The 20,157-nt window shown below is 45.0% G+C and overlaps 2 protein-coding genes across 2 annotated transcripts in view; one reads left to right on the top strand and one right to left on the bottom strand.

Annotated features, from left to right (window-relative positions):
* The first annotated feature begins 532 nt into the window (after window positions 1-532).
* On the top strand, window positions 533-3,153 carry LOC104462866 (natriuretic peptides A). The gene is made up of 3 exons (XM_010075003.1): window positions 533-872; window positions 2,268-2,553; window positions 2,804-3,153. Exons 1-3 carry the CDS (start codon window positions 753-755, stop codon window positions 2,818-2,820), a joined length of 423 nt encoding a protein of 140 aa, XP_010073305.1. The 5' UTR covers window positions 533-752; the 3' UTR covers window positions 2,821-3,153.
* An 8,363-nt stretch (window positions 3,154-11,516) lies between these two features.
* CLCN6 (chloride channel, voltage-sensitive 6) overlaps window positions 11,517-20,157 on the bottom strand; it is a gene marked incomplete at its 5' end in the record, with an annotated part of 14,526 nt that continues 5,885 nt past the window's right edge. Inside the window, 13 exons of the mRNA XM_010075004.1 lie at window positions 11,517-11,597; window positions 12,937-13,062; window positions 13,521-13,628; window positions 14,334-14,490; window positions 15,338-15,495; window positions 16,121-16,307; window positions 16,907-17,013; window positions 17,159-17,318; window positions 17,409-17,562; window positions 17,905-18,031; window positions 18,405-18,531; window positions 19,467-19,633; window positions 19,895-20,008. Of these exons, the coding sequence (XP_010073306.1) occupies window positions 11,517-11,597; window positions 12,937-13,062; window positions 13,521-13,628; window positions 14,334-14,490; window positions 15,338-15,495; window positions 16,121-16,307; window positions 16,907-17,013; window positions 17,159-17,318; window positions 17,409-17,562; window positions 17,905-18,031; window positions 18,405-18,531; window positions 19,467-19,633; window positions 19,895-20,008 (1,773 nt within the window). The remainder of the gene's footprint in view (window positions 11,598-12,936; window positions 13,063-13,520; window positions 13,629-14,333; window positions 14,491-15,337; window positions 15,496-16,120; window positions 16,308-16,906; window positions 17,014-17,158; window positions 17,319-17,408; window positions 17,563-17,904; window positions 18,032-18,404; window positions 18,532-19,466; window positions 19,634-19,894; window positions 20,009-20,157) is intronic.

Here is a 20,157-nt window from a genome sequence, read left to right as displayed (position 1 = left end):
ACTCGGTGTCCCTGCAGAGTCAGTCTAGAAGTTATCGTCCATATTGAGGTGCAGATCGGAGTGCCTCTGTTGGTGGCAACATACAAAGTCTCAACGGTGATATCACCTCAACGGCAATGGGAAAAGAGAAGTGGCCCAAACCTGGGATTTTCAGCACACTCCATGGCATGCGGTGGCTGTGCATATTCCATGTATAGAAGGAAATTGTGCACAATACTTTAGGTGTCCTAAAAGTAGATTTATCTTCAGCCTTTACTCTCCACCAAATACTCATCTGAAAAGTCTATTGTTTTTCCTCTAAAAGGTAATTTCCCTATGGAAAGCTTCTAACTGAGCAGAGTTCAGAGCAGTTTCAGGGTTGTTTCCCATCTCCGTAAATCTGACCATAGGGGTCTCTTGAAAGAAAATTGCTAAGAATTTCCAACTGGACTATGTAATCATAGCGCCTGGTATCAAGAGGAGGGGGAGTGACATGAAATCACTGACTTGTGACATACATTCCTCAGCAACAGCAGCTGCTGCCTAATGACAGCTAATAAAGGGAATCTTCCCTTGACAGAGCTGCATGCCTGCAATGGGACTGGAATGTGCCCCAGATAAATCCCCTGATAACCTAGGAAGCAGAGATCACACCCAAAGAGTATAAAAGACGAGCTTCGGAAGAGAGAGGATAGGACAAGGAAGAGAGAGACCTGAAGAGTCATCTCAGAAGAAACAGCTTGAACTTCTCTATTCCCAACGAACCCAGCGCCATGGACCCTAAAGGCTCATTTTCCTGTGGCTTCCTCTTGCTGCTGCTCATCCAACTCCAGTCGGGCAGAGCCAACCCCATCTACAGCCTCAGCCCTGCCAAAGAACTGGCCAGCATGGAGGTGAGAACTTTCTCCTTTTGCAAGGTTAACTTTTGGGGTGCTTAACAGAGGGTGAGGTGGTGTTTTTGCCTTTCTTTTGCATGATTGGTTAGCCACATCAGCGATCGCATGCTGGGCAACAAAGTCTCAGTTCTTCACGGGGGTTCAGAGAAGCTCTATAGAGCAATATCCTCCAGTGCTGGGTTCACCTGAGCTCCTGGGTAGCAGTGGGAAACAAAATTCTGATGTTGTGGGATGTCTGCTCTGGGATTTTGGGTTTCTCTTAAGCATTCACCTTACTGGGAGCAAAGTCCCAGAGAGGGAACAAATCATCACAGGAGCTCTATAAGAACAAATAGAAAACTTTCAGGCAGGCTCCTGTTTTTCCCACTAAATGTCAGGAACAGTGAAGAGGGACAGCCATACGGCTCTGGCTTTACAGATTTATGAGAACTGGCTGCACGTGGATAGGAGATGAGGAGGTAAAGCGGAGCACCCAAAGTCAAACTTTTAGAAGAGTTACTAGACAAATAGTATGATCACTTAGTGTAACACATACAGAAAAGCTTCTAAAGCTATGAAATTACCACATGCGTATTTAATTGATGATACTTCGAGAACATCCATTGTTGCAGCACAATACAAGCTTAAGGCTTAGTCTTGCAAGATGAAGTCTGAAAGCTCAAACATTTCTGGTATGAGTGACTAGCTTCTCACAGCATCAGACCCTGAGACCACACTCCCTAAGATGATTAGGACAGTGTCAGCTAAAGCTAAAAATGCCCCATGCCTCTAGGCTCTCTCCAGCAGCTCGCCGAGAAGAGTGGCTAAAAAAAGCCGTAAGGCTCACTCCTCTCCACTCTGCTTCTAGAGATGGATAATCACATTCCTTTAACTGGTTGAGCTGCCCTTGAGGAGGTTATCTGATCCCAGTTACAGAAAGCTTTAAAAATTATAGAGAATGGTACCCAGGAAGAAGTCACATAGCAGACAAACGTAGTGTACAGGTATTTTCAGGGACATGGCGTGTTACTGTAAGCAGCAGCAATCCTGTAACTCCTTGGGTAGAGTACCACTGGTACACAAAGGAGATACTGAGTACTATCTCCCTGTGCCACTCAGACTTTGCTTTTTTTCTCTGCCAAGAGCTCTTCTAACCTTGCCAGTGAAATACACTTCTGTGGCAAGCAGCTTCAACCAGCTCTCAGCTAGAGCTACCCACTGTCAGAATTAGTGTGAACGGGGATTTACGGCAGGGGACAGAGCTCACGTACCACCAGCAACCCTGGGATCCAACCTGACAGTGTCCCTAGGGGTGGCTATGGGACCACTGACAAATGCAGAACTGGATGATTGCAAGAGCTAGCAAACAACCACAAAACTAGGAGTTTCATTAAATTAATCCTTCTCTTGCAGGCTCTGCTGGAGAAACTGGAGGATAAGTTTGCAATGATTGAAGCCCTGGAGTCCAATCCTGATCTGCAAGAGCCCAAAACCAAGGAGGAGATCCCACCAGAATTCATAGATGACAGTGATGACCAGAAGGCTGAGCCCAGGCTAGAACCCAGCACCCCTCTGTCCTACAGGGACCCCTTCCTCAAGAGACTGAGGGGGCTGCAGATGCCCAAGATGATGAGAGATTCTGGCTGCTTCGGGAGAAGAATTGACAGAATCGGCTCCCTGAGTGGAATGGGTTGCAATGGTGAGTGTTGCCTAAGCCGTTCCGCTAAACAGAACAGACTGCATCTGCATCATGCGACAGGGGAGGAGCAGGTTCTCATTTAAGTCTTTAATAAGACAGACTGAGAAATTAATTCATTTAAGCTCATATTAGGTTTTCAAAAGAAACCCTGTCTCTCTTGATTTAGTAGGTAAAAGCACTACTGACAATAGTGGCATATACTGAAAGAGAAACAGATTCTAGTAACATTTATTTCATGTTTGGCTTGCAGGTTCCAGGAAGAATTAGGACAACCTCCCTACATCCTACTCGGAAGAATGCTTTACAGTACCAGTTCCTCCCAAGATGAAAGCCGGATGCTTTCTAAACTCTTCAACTGAAAGTTATTCCTATTTCTATTTATTTATTTATTTATTTATTTGATTTTTTTTTTTAAAGAACATTTCTTACTTTAGCACCAAGAGATAATCTTTAAATAAAACTAGCACGTTAGACATTTATGCTGGACCTCTCTCCTGTCTGTTGCATTAAAATTTCTTGTATTTTCCCAAAGTCAAAAGCCTATGTTTTATTGGTACTCTGGTACCCACAAGGCTGGATCGATCTTATACAAGATGGAGAAAGTATGAACTTGGTAGAAACAAAAATGAATTTTTCACTAGGGTTTTTTCTCTCTGCACTAAGAAATTATAACAGATTAACAGGGAAAAAAGCTTGCTCAACATTGAAAGACCAACAAGAGTCCTCCTATAGACAGGGTTTCAGTAACAAGAGAGTCCTTTTGCTGGTACAGATTATGCAGTCAAGGGAACTGCCACTCCACTGCCACAAAACCCTCACATAAGCAAAATTTACATGAAAAGAAATAAGAAAAATCATAACACTCCACAAGTTTCAAGATAACCAGAGGGAGGAAAGGGAATTCACTGTATATGCTTTCTGGCACTGAGCAAATAAAGGTTACGAGTGTCAACAGAAAGATACATCATTAACTGTGTCTTGTCTCGCTCTGCATGTGGCTGAGGTGCTGATCCCCAGGGTCTCTTGGGGGATCCTCAACGGGCTTGAACCCTACCACGGTATTTCTCATGTGAGGGCAGGTGGGATCGCTCCAATGACAAAGCAGCTAGTATATAACATCTATCACTTTCTGGGAATGGCCCCTTGTAAAGTTGTTCTAAACGCGGCTAGTGGGAACACCGCAAGTCTGATAAAGGTTTCCTTTAAGCCTTTGTGGCTAGATTTCACACCTATTATCTCAATTCACCCAAACCACACTCCTTCCCCCGATCCAAACAGGGTGATATTGCCAAGACCACACTCAGTTACCACCCCAAGGATCGAATAGCTTGGATCCCCAAGTAAGCCACAGCAACGATATTGAGCCCAGGCTCAACACAACTGCCCTGTGATTGCATGCACCGCTAGAAAACGCATTCTTTTGAGCATCTGATTCTGTATCTTGTTCCCAGCATCAATTACTCGAGCTCATTTAGCAGAAAGCTCATTCAGAGCCTAAGAACACAGCAGCACCAGCATGGACACAACCGCAGAAGTCTAATTCTGACTTTGCTTCTGCATATGTGCACAGGGGGAGGAATAACACTCTGTCAAGAGGCAGATGTGCCAGAGCCATGACAGCTTCTGACAACAGCTCTCAGGAACCATAGCTACAGCGAAACTGTAAGTCTGAGTGCTGAATGGCACATCACCCCTGCACATGCCTCTTTACAGCTAAGGCTGCTGAACAACTTTCATACGGCTTAAGTCACACATCACATTTCTGACAAGCTGCCCTCCCAGTCATTCCCTGTACTGCTGCCAGGGCACCTGCCTGCTCCCTGCCACGCTGGGCCTTGAGAGTCTTCCCTAGGGAAGAAGAGCAGAAGCCTACTCTGAGGGAATGATTTTGCTCCACTCTAATGGGAAACAACACGTAGGGTGATACAAGTCATGTGTCAGAGCCTCTCCTTCCAGCAGCACCAGTCAAAGATTTGCAATAGAGCCCAACTGGGTTTCCCTGGCAGGAGAACTGACCCCCAACAGCTGCCATGAGACACCTCTGCAGAGACAAGCTGCAGGGACTTGCATCTACACAGAGGCGCTTTCACAAATCAAGGTGGTGTGAAGTCACCCTTTGGGGAGCCATTGTGGGGACAATTGGGGTTTGTCTTCTCAAACAGCCCTTCCAAACGCACCCCTGCAGACAGCTGTTTCCCTCTGCAGCAAAACGGGAACGTGCAGGTGGATCCCTCCACACTAGCACTGGGCAACAGCCTGACTTCCCATGCACTGCTATGAAGGAAAGCAAAACAATCCTCATACTCGAACAACAGCCCTTGCTGGAGCTGAATTTTATGCAGTCAAGCAAAACCTGCACAGACACATCAAGGCCTTGTAAATTATCCCTCCCTGTCAGGCCCCTAAGGCACAAAACACTAATGAGTTCAGTGGAATGTGCTAAAAATGGCAAGAAGAGCTGGCGCTGCCGGACTCAAAGCCAGGTGGGTCCAGTATTAACAGCAAGCCAGTTCCCGGTGGAACAAGTCTGTATTGGCTTGCAGACAGCATGTTAACAGACCCTGCGGTCTGGGAAAAACCTAATTGAGAGCAGGCAATCCAGGAAAAAAAAGCATCTCTGTGGCTGGATTTTTACTGCTACTCCCATAAACACACTGAGCTGTAAAGCTCCCCCAGGGAAATCTCAGAGTCGGGTCAGAATAGGGCTGCAGACAGCAACAAGCACTTGGAAAAGCTGAATGAGAGCAACTTAGCACTGATCGGGCCCACAGGCAAAGAGCATCACCCCCAAGGACAAGCAAAGCTACCACTGCTGCTGTGAGAGCTAGAGCAGAGAGAACAGCCAGTTCAAAAGCAGCCCACTGCTTATGGAGAAAGCAAGGACATCTGAAAGCTAAATGTCTCTCCAGAGCTGTATTGATGGCTTTCTAAAGAGGGCACAGAAAGACTGTGGCCAAGAGGATGCATATAGAAATCATAAAAGGCTCCATTAGGAACTCACTTCCAGCAAGGCCAGGAATTACAGCCTGCAGGTACAGAAATGAAGGACCCTGGAGTGAGCAAGTGAACTAATTTATCCAAAGATTAACATATTCCTAGTAAGTCTTCACACCTATCCAAGATACACCTCAAGCCTTCTAGAGAACCTTCCCCTAGGGGAAAATAAGGTTGGTGACATGTACCAATAATAGTGCAGAGTTTTGCTTTAGAAACCGTGCTGTCAGTCAATCCTGAGACAGTGAATCAGTGCAGCTTGTAACTGTAAACAATTCAGGAACTGTCTAACCACAGGATGCCTCTGGCACAAAGCTATCCCTGCAAAGCAAGAGCTGATGTCAAAAACAGCTAACACAGGTTAGGTTCCAAGCAAATATTTAGCACTGAGCATGAGGCGGGTCCTGAAATCCTGCCCTCCTCCACCCTGTCAGGCATCAGAGTGCTTTATAAACCTCATCAACCTCCCCACAACAGAGCACCTAGGATGCATCCAAGTGCTATTACATTCATTGTACAAAGAAAGAAATATCCCAGTGAGATCAGAGAAGGACCAGGCTAACACCCTCCACCCACCTCTGATGACATTTGCCACCTCCTGCAATGCCAGACTTCATCCTCACTTCCTAACAGCTTCTGGCAGAGACCCTGACTGGCAGTGCGTAATTCAACAGCTTTCCTTCCTTTGAACTTTGAAATACAGCAATTACACTGGCATGCTTCACGCACACTGTAAGGCACAAGCCTCAATTGGAAAAGTGGTCTGGCTGATGTAGGGTTTTTTTGTAAACTAGATTTGAGGGCTTCCTTCCCCCTCAGACACTGCACTATCCCTTTCCAGCTTCCCACTAGATGAAATATTTCACTGAAGTCCCAGTCACTAAAATGTGTGTTAAGCCATACATGGCCCATACAGTGAGTCATGCTTTTTCCTTCTGCAGTTTTAAAACAGCACCCTGATTTGAAAGGGACATCCTGATTAAACAGGGATCTCAACGTCTAAACTTCCCAAACTGATACCCCTCACTTCCCAGACAGCGGAGGAACTCACTGCCGTCTCATTCCAGCTATGAACAAACTTTTCCACATCCTGCATTTGAAAAGCTACAGCAGATGCTAAAGAGGTTGAGTGTATCTCGCTGCTGCTGAAAAGCGCTTCAGCACCTTGGACAAGAAGAGCAGCTTCATCCTCTCACCTTCCCCACAAGCGCAGCCACAGCTCAGCACAGCCATCCTCTGCTGCTTCCTGCGTGTGGTGCACGCTGCACACCTGCATGTGTATTCACAGGCTAAAACACGCAGCTTGTATCCTGCCAGCAAACCAACAAAAAAAACCAAAACAAACCTTAATTGAACAACACTAAATTATTCTGCTGGATACACAGCTTACAGGTACAGGGATCATGACATATGGTTGGATTTAATGAGTCTATAAAACTCACTAGAAAGGGAATTTAATCTAAACATGAAGTTGGTTGCTTTAAGCATAAATGTATTACATAGCTTTTCTAGTAACCACTTCTGTCACCCATGATAAAATGCAAGACAAAACACCACTTGTAACAGTTTTTGATCCCTCCTTCTTCAGGCAAGAAACTTTACTGCTTTTATTCTCTGCAGTAGGAATCACCTTGCATATAATCTTGACACCCGAAGCAGCCCTGAAGCCGACAAAGGTTCTAAGCACATCTCTGGTATCTGCATCACTCCAGCTGGGTGCTTTACCAGGTTTGGCTGCAAGGAAGTTGCCGTAACACCAAATTGTCAAGCTGTGTCTGTAAGCCTGGACAGACACACCACTCCCAGCCCTGACATAAGAGAGCAGACAAAAGACAGATACTCCATCTCCTCCTTCACAGTTATGCTAAAGTGGCAGTTGATGTACCTCAATTTTAGGAAGGAAATGTTTCTCTCACTCCCTCCTACACTACTGCATTTGTGACTGAAGTTCTTTTCTGTAAGGTTGACAGCAGGATAAAGTGGGAAAGATAGCCACAAGCTAAATAAAAGCTGAAGATGAAATTAAGACTTCACATCCTGGAGAAGCCACCTGTGAAACAAGAGGTGCAACACTGCACTCTACATGTGTTTCATTAACTTCCTGGGAGGAAAGTAGCAACGTGGGACTTGAGTGGTTGCAACCTAAAGGATTACAATAATTCCTATCTTTGTCCAGCCTCAAAGCATGTGCTGCAAAAACTGTTTGATCCAGACAGCTCAGAAATAGCAACTACTCATCTACCTCAAATTACGTCCTTGGGTATTGCCATGTTCTACCAGTTTTATTATAATAAAGGGAAAAAATAAGACAACACTAGAAACATCAAAAGGCCTTGAAAGTGCTGAAGGAGACACACAAACATTTTACTCTCAGACATGTTATGGTTACATGAATACTTCCCAAGTGCCATAGTTCAAATAAAAATATATTCATACAAATTTAAAAAAAATACCATTTATATACACTGTGGAATTAGCTTACATCATTTCATAACAAAAAAACAGTGCAAAAAAACAAACGGAAAGGTAAGTTGCTACCATTGGAATGGCTCACAGTAAGTTAACAATTCAAAACTGCATAATTAACACTGCACAGGAAACCTTGAGGCAGGGGAGAATGCCCCATACTACCTCCTAACTTTTGCCATCAATACTAATCCAGTTCTTGGTTACTATTCCTTTAGTGTTGCTCTGAGTAAAAGGTTACAGGCACCTATGTTAGAAGTAAGTTTCTCGGTAAGTCACTAAGCAATCAGAGCCAGAGTAGAAGCAGTTGGTGTGTTTTAAGAGAGGAATTAAGTGACCAAAGTGTGAGAACAAGACTGATTCAACACAAGCCCCTTTGCATCAGTCCACAGCAGAAGGGAAATGCTGCATTTCCAAACACCGCATGAATTTGTAATTCCCTTTCTGCAAGCTACGTAACAGCGATTGCACACTGAGATTTCCCTTTAAAGCAGCTGACAGGGTCACCCATCATCATTATTTAAAAGTTCTTTACTGAAAGAGCGAAAGGGGTGCATTTTCCAGCCAAAACGTTTGAATAAGACAGATGCATAGGCAGAGCAGTCAGTGCTGACAGCAGGTGGCCTTCTCATGGGGAAGTGCAGCTCGTGCTCAGACAAACCTTGACACTATTTTTTCAGCCTGTCTTGTCTGGATTGCCTGACTCCAGGGCGCAGTAGCGATGACAAGACATCTTGCAGCAAAATATATGGCTGCAGTTTGTGTACAGAAATAAACCAGGACATGACCAGCTCAAGGCAAACAATCTAAGGAGCCCTATTTGTGTGCAGGACGAGAAGGAACCTTCCACACACAAGCACTCAATGTGAACAAGAGGAAAAAGATTTGTCATGGAGAGATACAGGGCATTCTTGACAGGTGCTCTGACAGTATGGGATTGCTAATTCCACATTAGAGCGATCTGAAATCCCGTCAAAACAGGATTCCTGTGATTTGTAACTGCCCACAAGCACAAATCCTTTGAATGAAAAGTAGGTTAACAGAAGCATATTTCAAACCTCCAGTCCTGCTTCAGAGAGTGCAAAAGGGTGCTGGAAGTTTCTTGGGATAGCTCAGTGGCAAACCAGAGCTCAGTGAACACAGGCATTTCAGAAACCACCTGCAGACACCATCCAGAGAGAACAAACATCCTTACTCTACTTACAGGGGACAAAAACTTGCAAGTCAAGAGTAGCAGCCAATTCCAACTCATATGCTCCAAGAAGCATGTCACACCTGTCCCAGACAAGGAGTCCAGGCTGAATGCACGTGATGGATCCTGGCTGTAGGAAAACACCTTCACTTTACTCTTGGAAGTTTAAGAGCTTGCATGCCTTACTTGAAATGGAGCTAGGGCATTCAGCAGCCAGCAAAACTATTTTAGTGGAGGAAACAAGAGCTGTTCCTGCAAATTCCACAGTAAGAAAGGGAAAAGAACAAACGTACTCCCAGCTCTTTAGATAGGTCACTTCCCAAGCAGCCCTGGAGAGTGGCCGTAGTTAACACAGGGTCCTGGGGGACACACAGCTTCCTTTGCAACAACTGCCATTGCGTGCATCACAGTCCACTTCTTCCTTTGTCAAAATGGTGCAAATCCATTCTTGAAAACAAACACAGATCTGCCCTTCCTCTCTTAAAAAAAGCAGCAAGTGGGAAAGAACACCAAGAGACAACAAGGCCCCCAGATGTCAATGGAGAGGAATAAAAAAACAAAAAAAAACAAAAAAAAACCAAAAACCCCTAAGTGCTTAGAAAAAGTTTTTCTAAAAACAAACTTTCCAGATGAACCATGCCATGCACTGGATGACAAGGACCAATTCTACCCTAAAACACGGGTGGAAAGTGAGGAAAATCTTCAGCATAGAGTTCCTGAATTCAGAAAATAAAACAATGTCTGATTTCCTTCTGTCACAACTCTCACTTAGCTAGCTCCTTATGGCAGACAACAGGTTAACTGGAGTGCTCAGAGGCTATGTAGAAGCTTTTCTGGGATACATTCCCCATGTTACTTGGCTCAGTCTCTTGGCTGAGAGACGGCTCTGTGCTTTATCAAGCCAATCAATTCTGCAGCCCCTGGAGGCACAATGCTGGCTTCCCACTGAGGGTCATCTGTATGCAAAACTCAAGAGGGCAGGTGCCTGCTGGAACAATACAGGTGCTGGCCAGGATGGTACCTGCTAAAACAGTAAACTGGCTGCAACTGGCTTCTAAGTGCTTATTTTACCCTTACAGATATTCAGCTGTTGCAGCTGCAAACATTATCCCAAGCATTTTTAGAGCACAGACAGCCCCACTCATCACTCTGCAGCAGATCCTGCCTGTTAGTCACCACCACCACCAAGTATCGCTCCTGTATGGCAGCCTGAAGTTACACCAGCTTCTCATGACACAGGGATAATTCAGCCAAGCCCAGAGACAGGGCATTAGCTCTGTTTACCTCCAGAAAGCAACACTTCACTGTGCTCTGGGGATGTGGGGTTCCCTGGTGTCTAACCCTAGCTGGAAAGGTGTCACAGGCTCTCACTGTTGGATTGATACAAGGGCAAAGCGCCTACAAATGCCAAGAAAAGCAGGAGTCTCAGGGCAGTGGTAGTGAAAGTGGAGTGCCACAAAGTGCCTTAGAAGAGACTCTTACAGGGAGATAATAGCAACAGCTAACAGGGAAAAGAGATCTCCTTTCTTGTTATTAAATATGTATAATCCCAAACACTAACTGGAATTGAACTGTTTTGATCTCCTGATTTGCTGAGCTGCTCTCAAAAGTCAGCTACTGTCAAAAACATCATAGCAGGGATGCTTCCCCATGAAAGGAGAAGAGAATTTAGTAACAAATGAAGCCAGAGTGGAAAAACATGGGCAACTGGAAACACCTGCAATGAGAGGTGTATTTTCAAAAAAGCTGGATTTTTTTCACACTGATTTTGAGAAAAGCCATCCTGCAGAGCAGCTGCAGGGTAACTGCAAACTTCAGTATCTCCTCTCAGCCTTGACAGCAGCCCCCTTCTCACACAAATAAGGCAACAGTTGCAGCAACAAGGGAGGAAGAGGAAAAGGGAGACATACAGGAGGACAGGGAAAAGATGCTGCAGTTCTCTTCACGGGACACAGTGGAGCTAGATGGTTCTTTTTTCCAACCCTTAGAAAAATCCAAAACAAAACAGCAGAACATACAGTGTCAAGACAACATCTGATGAAAGGAGATAACTGGGGCACAGGAAAAGAAAAAACCTAGATAAAGAGTGGTCAAACCAAGTGCCTGATACCAATCAACAGCTCTGGGCTCAGGCAGCTCCTCTAATTCTCTGGCTAGCAAGATGTTTTCCAGCTCCCAAGGCTTGATATGCATGTGAGAAGCCAAACGGCAAGTCTTGGGCCTTGTGGGGTCCAAGCAGAATGCGAGCGCGTGTGCAGGCTTGGAAGAGGGAGGTAGCCACACCGACAGTGGGGCAAGATGGGCAGGGGCATCAAATGGTCTGATAGTGTTGTCTCAGTCTTGCCTGCAGAAATTCGTGGGTCAGGTTGTGCCGAGTGATTATCCCAACAATCTTAAAGAGGAAGAAAAGAGGAAAAAAGATACAAGTCAGTATCACAGATGTGCCACTAAGATGTGCATGGTAGAGCTGTTGTTCATTCCAAACCCCCAAAAAGAGGGAACCTGCAAGCAGTTCTTAACCAATGCTGAGTCAGAGAGGGTTCAAGTTCAAATCTTGCCAAAACAACACCCCTCCCTCTCCCAGCACTTATCTACAGGGAAGACAGTGCTTTAACTACATCCAAACAGACAGCCTAACTGTCACTATCATATCTGGGCACAGCAGTAGTTACTCCTGCCTACGAAGGGAAATCCTGTCCATGTTACACAGCATACAGATGTAACCAAATTCTTTGGAAAGTTAAAACTATAACTGGAAATAACAAAGCTGTTTCTTATGGCTTCATTAGAGACATTTCTGGTATGCCACGAGACATGACTGCAGATAGCTCATATCAGACACATTCTAGGAAACTCTAAAGACCAAAACAGAGAAATGGTAAAGACTAGCTAAGTGGTGATTGCACACTGGCCATCACCAGCCAGCAGGTCACAAAAGGGACCCTCTCCCAGCCTGCTGGGAAAACAGTCACACCACACATTACAGCTGATGAAACATCTCAGCGATTTCACACAATCAAAAGAGTTTAGAACTAGGCTGCTCTCTAGTGCTGCAAGAGCATTTTGTACTAAACATGGAACGAGTAAACATCTCTTGTTCTCAATCAACAGGCTCTGCAGAGTAGCTATTAGGAACCCCAAGAGCCAGAAAAAGCACCACTGTCTCACAGGGACAGGCAGTTCAAGCTCAAGGGAAACAGTTTCTCATTATGTTACTGACACCTACTGACTATTCCTGAGCATTGTAAAATGGCAAAGAGAGAAGTACAGCGCATCATGCACAAACCATTCAAAGATTCCTTTAGCTTCCTGCTCTTACGGAGTAGGAACAGAATGGAAATTCCGTTCCAGCAGAAAAATCTCCTGCCCCAACACACAGGAAATTCTGCTCTTGGCCTTGAACAAAGCTGTCAAAAATTAGTGGCCCCTCATGAGCTCAAGGCCTCTCAACAGTACAAGAGAGCAAGAGCTTCACCTGCTGCCAACCTGAGACAGGAGAGAGACTGCACTTCCTGCTCTTTGCAGGGAAAGCGGGAAGCAGGCTTGGGCACAAAAGACAGTAACAAAGTCACAGTAATCAACAATGCTTCAGGGCCTTAAGAAGATCACATTCTGATCTCTTTAAAGCATTTGTTTCATGTTAAAAGAGACCTTAATTCTGCCAAAGGTAGAAAGCATTGCAAAAACCACAGTGGCTTCCTTGCCAAGACAAAATGGAGATAAGGACTCACCTCTCCAACTGCGTTTACAACTGGCAAATGTCGGAGTCCCATTGTCCTGAACAGGTTGAAGACTTGTGACACGTGAGTGTTTGGAGAAACAGCAAAGGGTGACGGGTTCATGTATGGGGTGACATCCTAAGAAAGAAAACAATTATTTACAAGGGGCATTTTCACTGTCTCTGGGATTCATTAACAAACAATTCCTACAACTCCTCCAATGCTCTTATCTCTGGACAGGGTATTGGACTGCGGGCATCTTCTATCTCTCTACAAATAAGAGCTGCCAACACACAGAGTTCCAAATAGATATCAGCAGTTTTCCTGCCTGATCTCACTCAGGCAGGAGTCTAATCTAGAAGGAAGTTATACTAGACAGGAAACCTCTTATTCTGAAAGTAATGCAACGTTACCTCAGAGCAGGTAAAAGGATTGAGTTCCCCATGCAGACCAGACTGACTGATGCATGAGAAGTACAGTATGTTGGTCACTGCATCCCAAGGCAGACTTAAACATGCTCTCAGCTTTTTTTAAAAGCTTGGGACAGTCCTAAACGTGTACCAGGAAACACTGTCATACTGCAGTACATCTCTTACCACTATCATGCGAGGGTTCAGCAACGTGAGGTCCAGGTCATGGATATCTGGATAGCGGGGGTAATCCTCTGACATCTCCGCATGGGACAGACGAGGCTGACTTGCACTCTGCAATCAGAACAAATCCCACTGAACCGATGTGTCACCATCCCAGATAGTACACGGGCTGCAAGCAACACAGCAAACAATGCCTACCAACCATCCACCCAGGTCTCCTTCTCGTCTCATGCCTGCACGTACAACTTCTGCAGAGGTACTGCTGCTCTCAGATTGCAGCAGTGCAAGCCCAAACCTATACAGGCGTTTAGCTGAGAGAGCGGCAGATCTGCTCTCCAGCCTCTGACAAACCTACACTAAACGCTGGAGGGCAGCAACCAATCAGTCTTGGGCAAGATGAGCCCCAAACACAACTGCTCACACTGATCCTAGGGATACAGCTGACACTTTGCTGGTAATACCTTGGCAGGCAGCACTAAAAACACGCAGGATACACTGCTGGTTGCTCTATTTAATATCTGCCCTTCATTCTCCAGTGCTGAAGGATTGCAATTTTATGCTACAAATGGGTTTGTGGGTTTATTTTTTAAACAGTAGCTGTCCTCTTTTCCAGGGGGTCCTTAAACAGAAATTAAATTCTCTTTATTCTAGAGCTGCAAGGGAGAATTCACATTATCCATCTGCAGCTTTTAAAACACAGATGCATTCCTTAAACTGTAAAAATAGATAAATTCTTTTTGGCAGCCCACAAATACTGTTCCCAACCTTCTCAGACAAGTGATGTCCCTGCTACAATTCCTGATTAGGAAGACTCACCGACTGGCTCTCGGAGTAACAAACACCTCTAACAAGAAGGGTGACGAGCTGTGAGCGCAAGATTAAGCCGTGGAAGGTCAAAGGCCTGAAGCGTTCCTCCATGGTCCACTCTTCACTGGGAGACTGGTCAGGGTACAGGTTGGGGTAGGGAGTATATCTGTGACAGATTTAACATGTTGTAAGTTGCATGAACCTAAGGAGAGACGCATACCCCCACCTCCAAAACAACATCAGCTATTTCAGCTCTTTGCAACCCTCTCCTGAACATTTTAGGGACTCTTGCTAGAGACAAGCAAGTCTTTTCTTCTCCAAACAAAATAGCAGAGAGGGGTCAAGAGCCATTACCATGGGCAGAGTATGACAACAGCAGAATGGAGACTGTCTCACAATCCTCAGTTTCAAATCACTTGCTACTAAAGCAATTTTCAGTGCTAAATTATTCAGATTCTACTAAAAGCTCAAGCATCTGGCAAAACGTCAGGGTCAGGACTCCACTCACAAGAGCCACAATCACTAGGCTAGAACCTGATTCACTAGACTGGGCTTCTGCTTGGAACCAACTCCAACACAAAGCCTGGTGACTCAGTCCAGTCACCAGAAAGGTGGTATCAGTATTATGGCACCAGTCACTAGCTCTTAAGACTCTTGGGAGAAGTGAGCTTTGCAGAGCCCTCAGGTTTTTGCAGACAAGAGGGCATCGATTTCTACAGACAAGGTATTTCCCCGGGTATTTCATCCTCTCCAGGAAATATTTCTGAATAGGTGTTTGGAGGAAATTTAAGTTAACAAGTTGGACACCATCAAGCCGTTAATCTAGGACTCAGTTACAGGTGTAAGCCCCAGCACTCACTGATGAGACCTGACGAGTCACTTCTCCTAAAATATGGATACTAACACAGTTTCCTCTGATATATGGAATGACAGGGACTGTATGAAGCATCACAACACATCTCAACATACAGAAACACCCTGTTTCCATACATTTGTGCCTACCAGGACCCCACCTTCTCTCTAGCATCTGTTGCAGCAGATCCTCCTTTTCTGGTGGCTCCTCTGTTGCTATGTGCTCATCACACATGTTACGCAATTCACTTGAAGGGTAGGATTTCATGGACTGGCTACGCTTGCGCTGCTCTCCAGCTCGGGTGAGGATGCTAGATTTCTGGATACAAGAAACAATTTTCAGATAATCACTAAGCAGGTCAACAGTTACCCAGAAGCGACTATGAATTATTTGATCATAACTTCATGTCACCAGATAAGGTGTTCCTTAGTCAGTGCTGCTGCAGTACTCAAAAGAATAGCCAATAGGACTGTACTCTCCTTGAACAGAGAATCTGGAGTTTAGGAATGCAGGCACTGCACCCTTTTTTGCTAAGGCAAAAGTATGCCACAAGCATGTCCATTATTCATCCTGGTCTTAAATGTTAAGTTTCCCAAGTGACTAAAGCATCTGTCCCGCTACCCCTCCTACAGATGAGGAGCATTTAGGCACCTACTACCGGTCTCAACGGTGAGTTTAGTACTTCAGTGCCAAATCCAAACTTTTTGCATGTCTATCCTAAACAGGTTACCTAGTCCTCTTAACTTTTGCTTCTAGGAATGCAGTCTTTACCATGATCCAGACAATGGAATGAAACTGAGTCCTCGAAAATTTTGTATTGCAGTAGGTGCTTATGTCTGACTGAATTTTACACTGACAAAAGCCTAGATAACAAAAGAAAGGGCTTTCCACCTGCAAAACAAAGCTCTTCACCCTTCAACTTAGCAAACAAGCAACTTCTTACCTTGAATTTGATGTTGTTACTTATCAGCTGATTTCCCTTCATGAACTCTCTCTCATTGCCTCGGTTCTCAGTCACTACAGGGAAGGCATGATGGACAGTTGTGCGCAGAATGCTAACAAGGGACTGAATCCTGGTATGTGGGTAGACATACGTCAAGTTGGGTTCCATGATGTCACTGGCTCGTAGCCTGAGGAAACAGAAATCTAAGACTGCTGCATGCATCATGTCAGCGACAGAAGGCTGGTGATGGACAAAAAAGGAAACAAACCAGTCCCAAAATGAGATTCTGAAGGAGTCTGCTACAATCTAGTTCTGTTCTTGTACCTGTGTGCTCGCCTTTACGGCATTATTGGCCATGCCAGCACAATTATTTTTTTTAATTTTTGTTTTTTAATATAATATTGCATCAATGAAATAGGCAATGAAAAAGGTTCCAACTTCTAACATTGTAAGTGTTCAAACACTACCGGGAAAAGACGAGAGATGGGAAGATGAAATTCTGCAAGAAGCAAAGTCAGGTGGAACATTTTCACAGAGTTCTGGCTGAACCTCACAAATCCATCCCTGAGACTTCCACTTGTCCACTCCTGCTCAGAAATGGTTCCAGCACCTCTTTCCTGCCACAGGCCTGATGCACAACTCCCAACTCCTCTTGCAGCTGTCCTCTCAGAGCAGCCAGGTTCTTTGGAGATGAAGCATCATCCCCCTGCATTGCAGCATTAGTTTCTGAGCAAGAACCCTACCACAAACCCTAGCCCACAGCCCTGTCAAGAGAAGCAGCCTTACTTATCCATTTCCACCTCTGTTTCCCACTCCAGAAGAGGTACTCCTCGCAAGTTCACATGGATGTCATAGATGCCTTTGTTGAAGAAGTCTCCTGTCCATTTGGCTACCTGTAGAGCAAATGGAAGGTCTACTGAGTTGTTGCTCCAAGTACAAGACTTGTTGGCTTATCGTAGCCCTGGAAGGAGCACAGATTCACGGCCAGCACGTGTTCAAGCAGTCTGCAAGAAACCAGAGCTAAGACCCTATACTCACCATGAGGGTGATCATAATTGGGAGCCCATAGGTGATCTCGTTGGTGGATTCAATTAGGATGACGGTCAGGCTAATTGTCATGCGGACCACTCCTCCCAGGAATGCTGCTGCCCCGATCAGTGCAAAGGTTCCCGAGTAGATATGATCCAGACCAATGTAGCTAGCACAAAACACAGAGCCCGGAGATTAGAATAACCTGAGAGCTCAGCGTGTGTCTGCAGCACATCTCTCACACACACACTCAATGCACCTTTTGAGGAGGTTGGCGACCAGGCGTCCGAAGGCAGCCCCACAAAGCAGTGATGGCACAAAAAGACCACTGGGCACAGAGATCCCGTATGTCCAGCAGGAGAGTAAGAAATAGAGAAGGAAGAACAAGGACAGTGTGACTGGGCTGAAAGTACCTGCAACACAAGAAGAATTATGACTAAAGGGGCACAGGTCTGTTGGACAAAGACAGTAGTCTTGTACCATCCACCCCTCAGCTCACTGCAGGCTCATCTCACAACAGTTACTTAGTCTCCCAGTCCAAACACACATGAAGACAACGAATAAGGGAAAAAGAGAGGAAAAGCAGGCCTTTCTTCCCATGGAGGAAGCTTTCACCTATGGTACTAGCAGTCCCCCAGAACCATGAAGGCCTGAAGATGCTCTTAGCCTTGTGATTCTTATGACAAGGCTGTTTCAAGCAAGATGAAGCTCTGAAGCCTAAGCATGGGATGAGGCAGTGTCTCCTAGCTACTCACCATCCTGGTGGAAGAGCTGCAAGATAGCTGACTCCTGAGGGTTGAAGAAGAGTGTGGCCATGTCATTGTAGGTTTCATTTGGGCAGAAAAAAGTTTTGATGCTTGAATTCACATCCTCTGACATAGCCTAATGCAGGACACAAAAGACACAAACAGTTAAAATCCACTCCCTCCTGTATTAGTTTTTGGGCAGAAAGGGAGTAACCCTTCTGTATAGGGCTGTCAGCCCACGCTTTGTGAAGTTCAGACCAAACATCAATAGCAGAGATGGGCCTGCAGCATCAGTGGGCTTCCTGATTCACAGCTTGAGCTGCTTTGACAAAGTATGAAAGCACAAAGGGTAGCTTTCATTATTACCCTAAGATCCTGCAACTGTCCACGGGCTTTCACCAAAGTTCTGTTATGTACTGCATGCTGTCAAAAGCTCATTACGTGCCTGTGCTTCTCTGGAGGGTGAACAACATGATGGGGACAGATAACCTTCATGTAAGATCCCTCACCTGCAGGCTCAGAGTGTCATTGCCACTATGACTGTTGGAAGACATCTGCCGGCATTCTCCCAGAACCATAGAGGCTACAAAGACCACGACCGTGGTAGTCAACGACACCAGCAGGCTCTCCAAGACTCTGCAAGTACACAAGAGAAACGAGACACTGAAGCCACACTCAGCCCTGTAACCCAGTGCCAGCTCTGCACGTGACTTTGATAAGGTCGCAAGAACAAGTAGTCACCACAGCTTAACATCAGAAGAAGAGGACTCTGCAAGTCAGCTGAATTATGACTTGGTTGCCAGGGATTGCATTAGCTCCCCTTTTTAACTGCCTGCCCCAAAAAGGAGCTATTTCTGCCCAGAGAACACATAGCAGTCACATATATAAAGACACAGGGAAGGGTCCAGTAATGAGTCTGTTCACATAGAAACGATGTTCTGTAGATCCTTACAGGGTAAAAGTCTAGACAGGACTGGACAGGTTGATGAATAGTCTCTCATATCTCTTTTTTTTTTTCTAACTCTGAAATACAGGTGTGTTTTTGTTCTTTTTTTTTTTTTTTTTAAACCCAAGCTTCTTATGTCAGAATTGCCTAGAGCAAACAAACAGCCCTTTTCCAGAATTACACGGCAATTCTCTCTCTAAACAGCACAGGCACTAGCTCAGTCATGGATTTAATTAACTAAGATAATTTTTTAAAAAAAGAGTGGGATCAGCTATTCCTTCCACATCTGTTTAGACAAGACATAAAAAAATACTGCATGGAGACAAAGCTCTGGTGTGTTCAGCTATAGCCTTTATTATAAAGGGCTCCCTTCATAGCCCTTGTAAGGGGGGTTGCAGCTCCCTCTGTACCATCAGAGTAACTACAAAAACACAGAGGGACTGTAACATCCAGTTTCTGGTGTTCACTTTTAAGTTCTATGGAGGCTTCATTTTGTGATTTCACAAAGAATAGGTCTGGGATTTCCTCCAGTCCCACTCACTGGGTCTTCTAGATTGATGCTTTAGCTTTGGGACACTGAACACAGATCAGAGATCTCTGCACAAACTCAAGAGAGCACAAATACCTGACCAGCTTTGGCTTGGGATGCACGTTCCGCATGCGGTATTTCGCAAGTCTCTTGTTCAGGCAGTTGAAGGTGGCTCCAAGAAGGCCTCCCACAATCCCCATCAGAATGAAGAAGCCCAAGTCCACAGCTGTCCAGAGGTGGCATTTCTTATCAGATTCGGAGCACTATGTGCAGAAAAGCACAAAAAAAAGCATTACAGTAGCTGGTGCAACTTCCTACCAATGCTTCTGTCTCTACAGCTGTGATGAAAGGGGAACAATTCTGTCTTCAGTTACCAATGTATTGCAGATAAATACCAACTGCCCTTCACTGAAATACCAGCATGTATGAAAAAAAAAAAAAAAAACCAAAAAACAAACCCAGAAAGAAACACTGAACTGACAAGAGACTGGAGAGGGATGGGAAATAACAGCACTAAATCTTACCTTAAACTCCCCAAAGTTCAGCAGCCCAGGGAGCTGGAAAGATCCCCAGCTTCCAAACTGAATCCCAGAGCGGAAGAAATTCAGGGTGAAGGTGGCAGCCATGGAACAGAAAAGCTGAGGAAGTTTAAAAAAAAAAAAAAAAAAAAAAAAGAATAACTAAATACTCCCAAAATTAAGAATGGCACAGTCAGCTCTTCCTTGACTTAGGCCTGGGTAAGGGAACCTTAGACCCTTCTCAAGATTTAGGAAAATTTTCCTACTGA

The sequence above is a fragment of the Pterocles gutturalis genome, unplaced genomic scaffold (assembly GCF_000699245.1).
Source record: "Pterocles gutturalis isolate BGI_N339 unplaced genomic scaffold, ASM69924v1 scaffold3397, whole genome shotgun sequence".
Lineage (NCBI taxonomy): Eukaryota > Metazoa > Chordata > Aves > Pterocliformes > Pteroclidae > Pterocles > Pterocles gutturalis.
The sequence above is the reverse complement of the archived record's forward strand: the minus strand, read 5'-3'. Positions and strand labels throughout refer to the sequence as shown.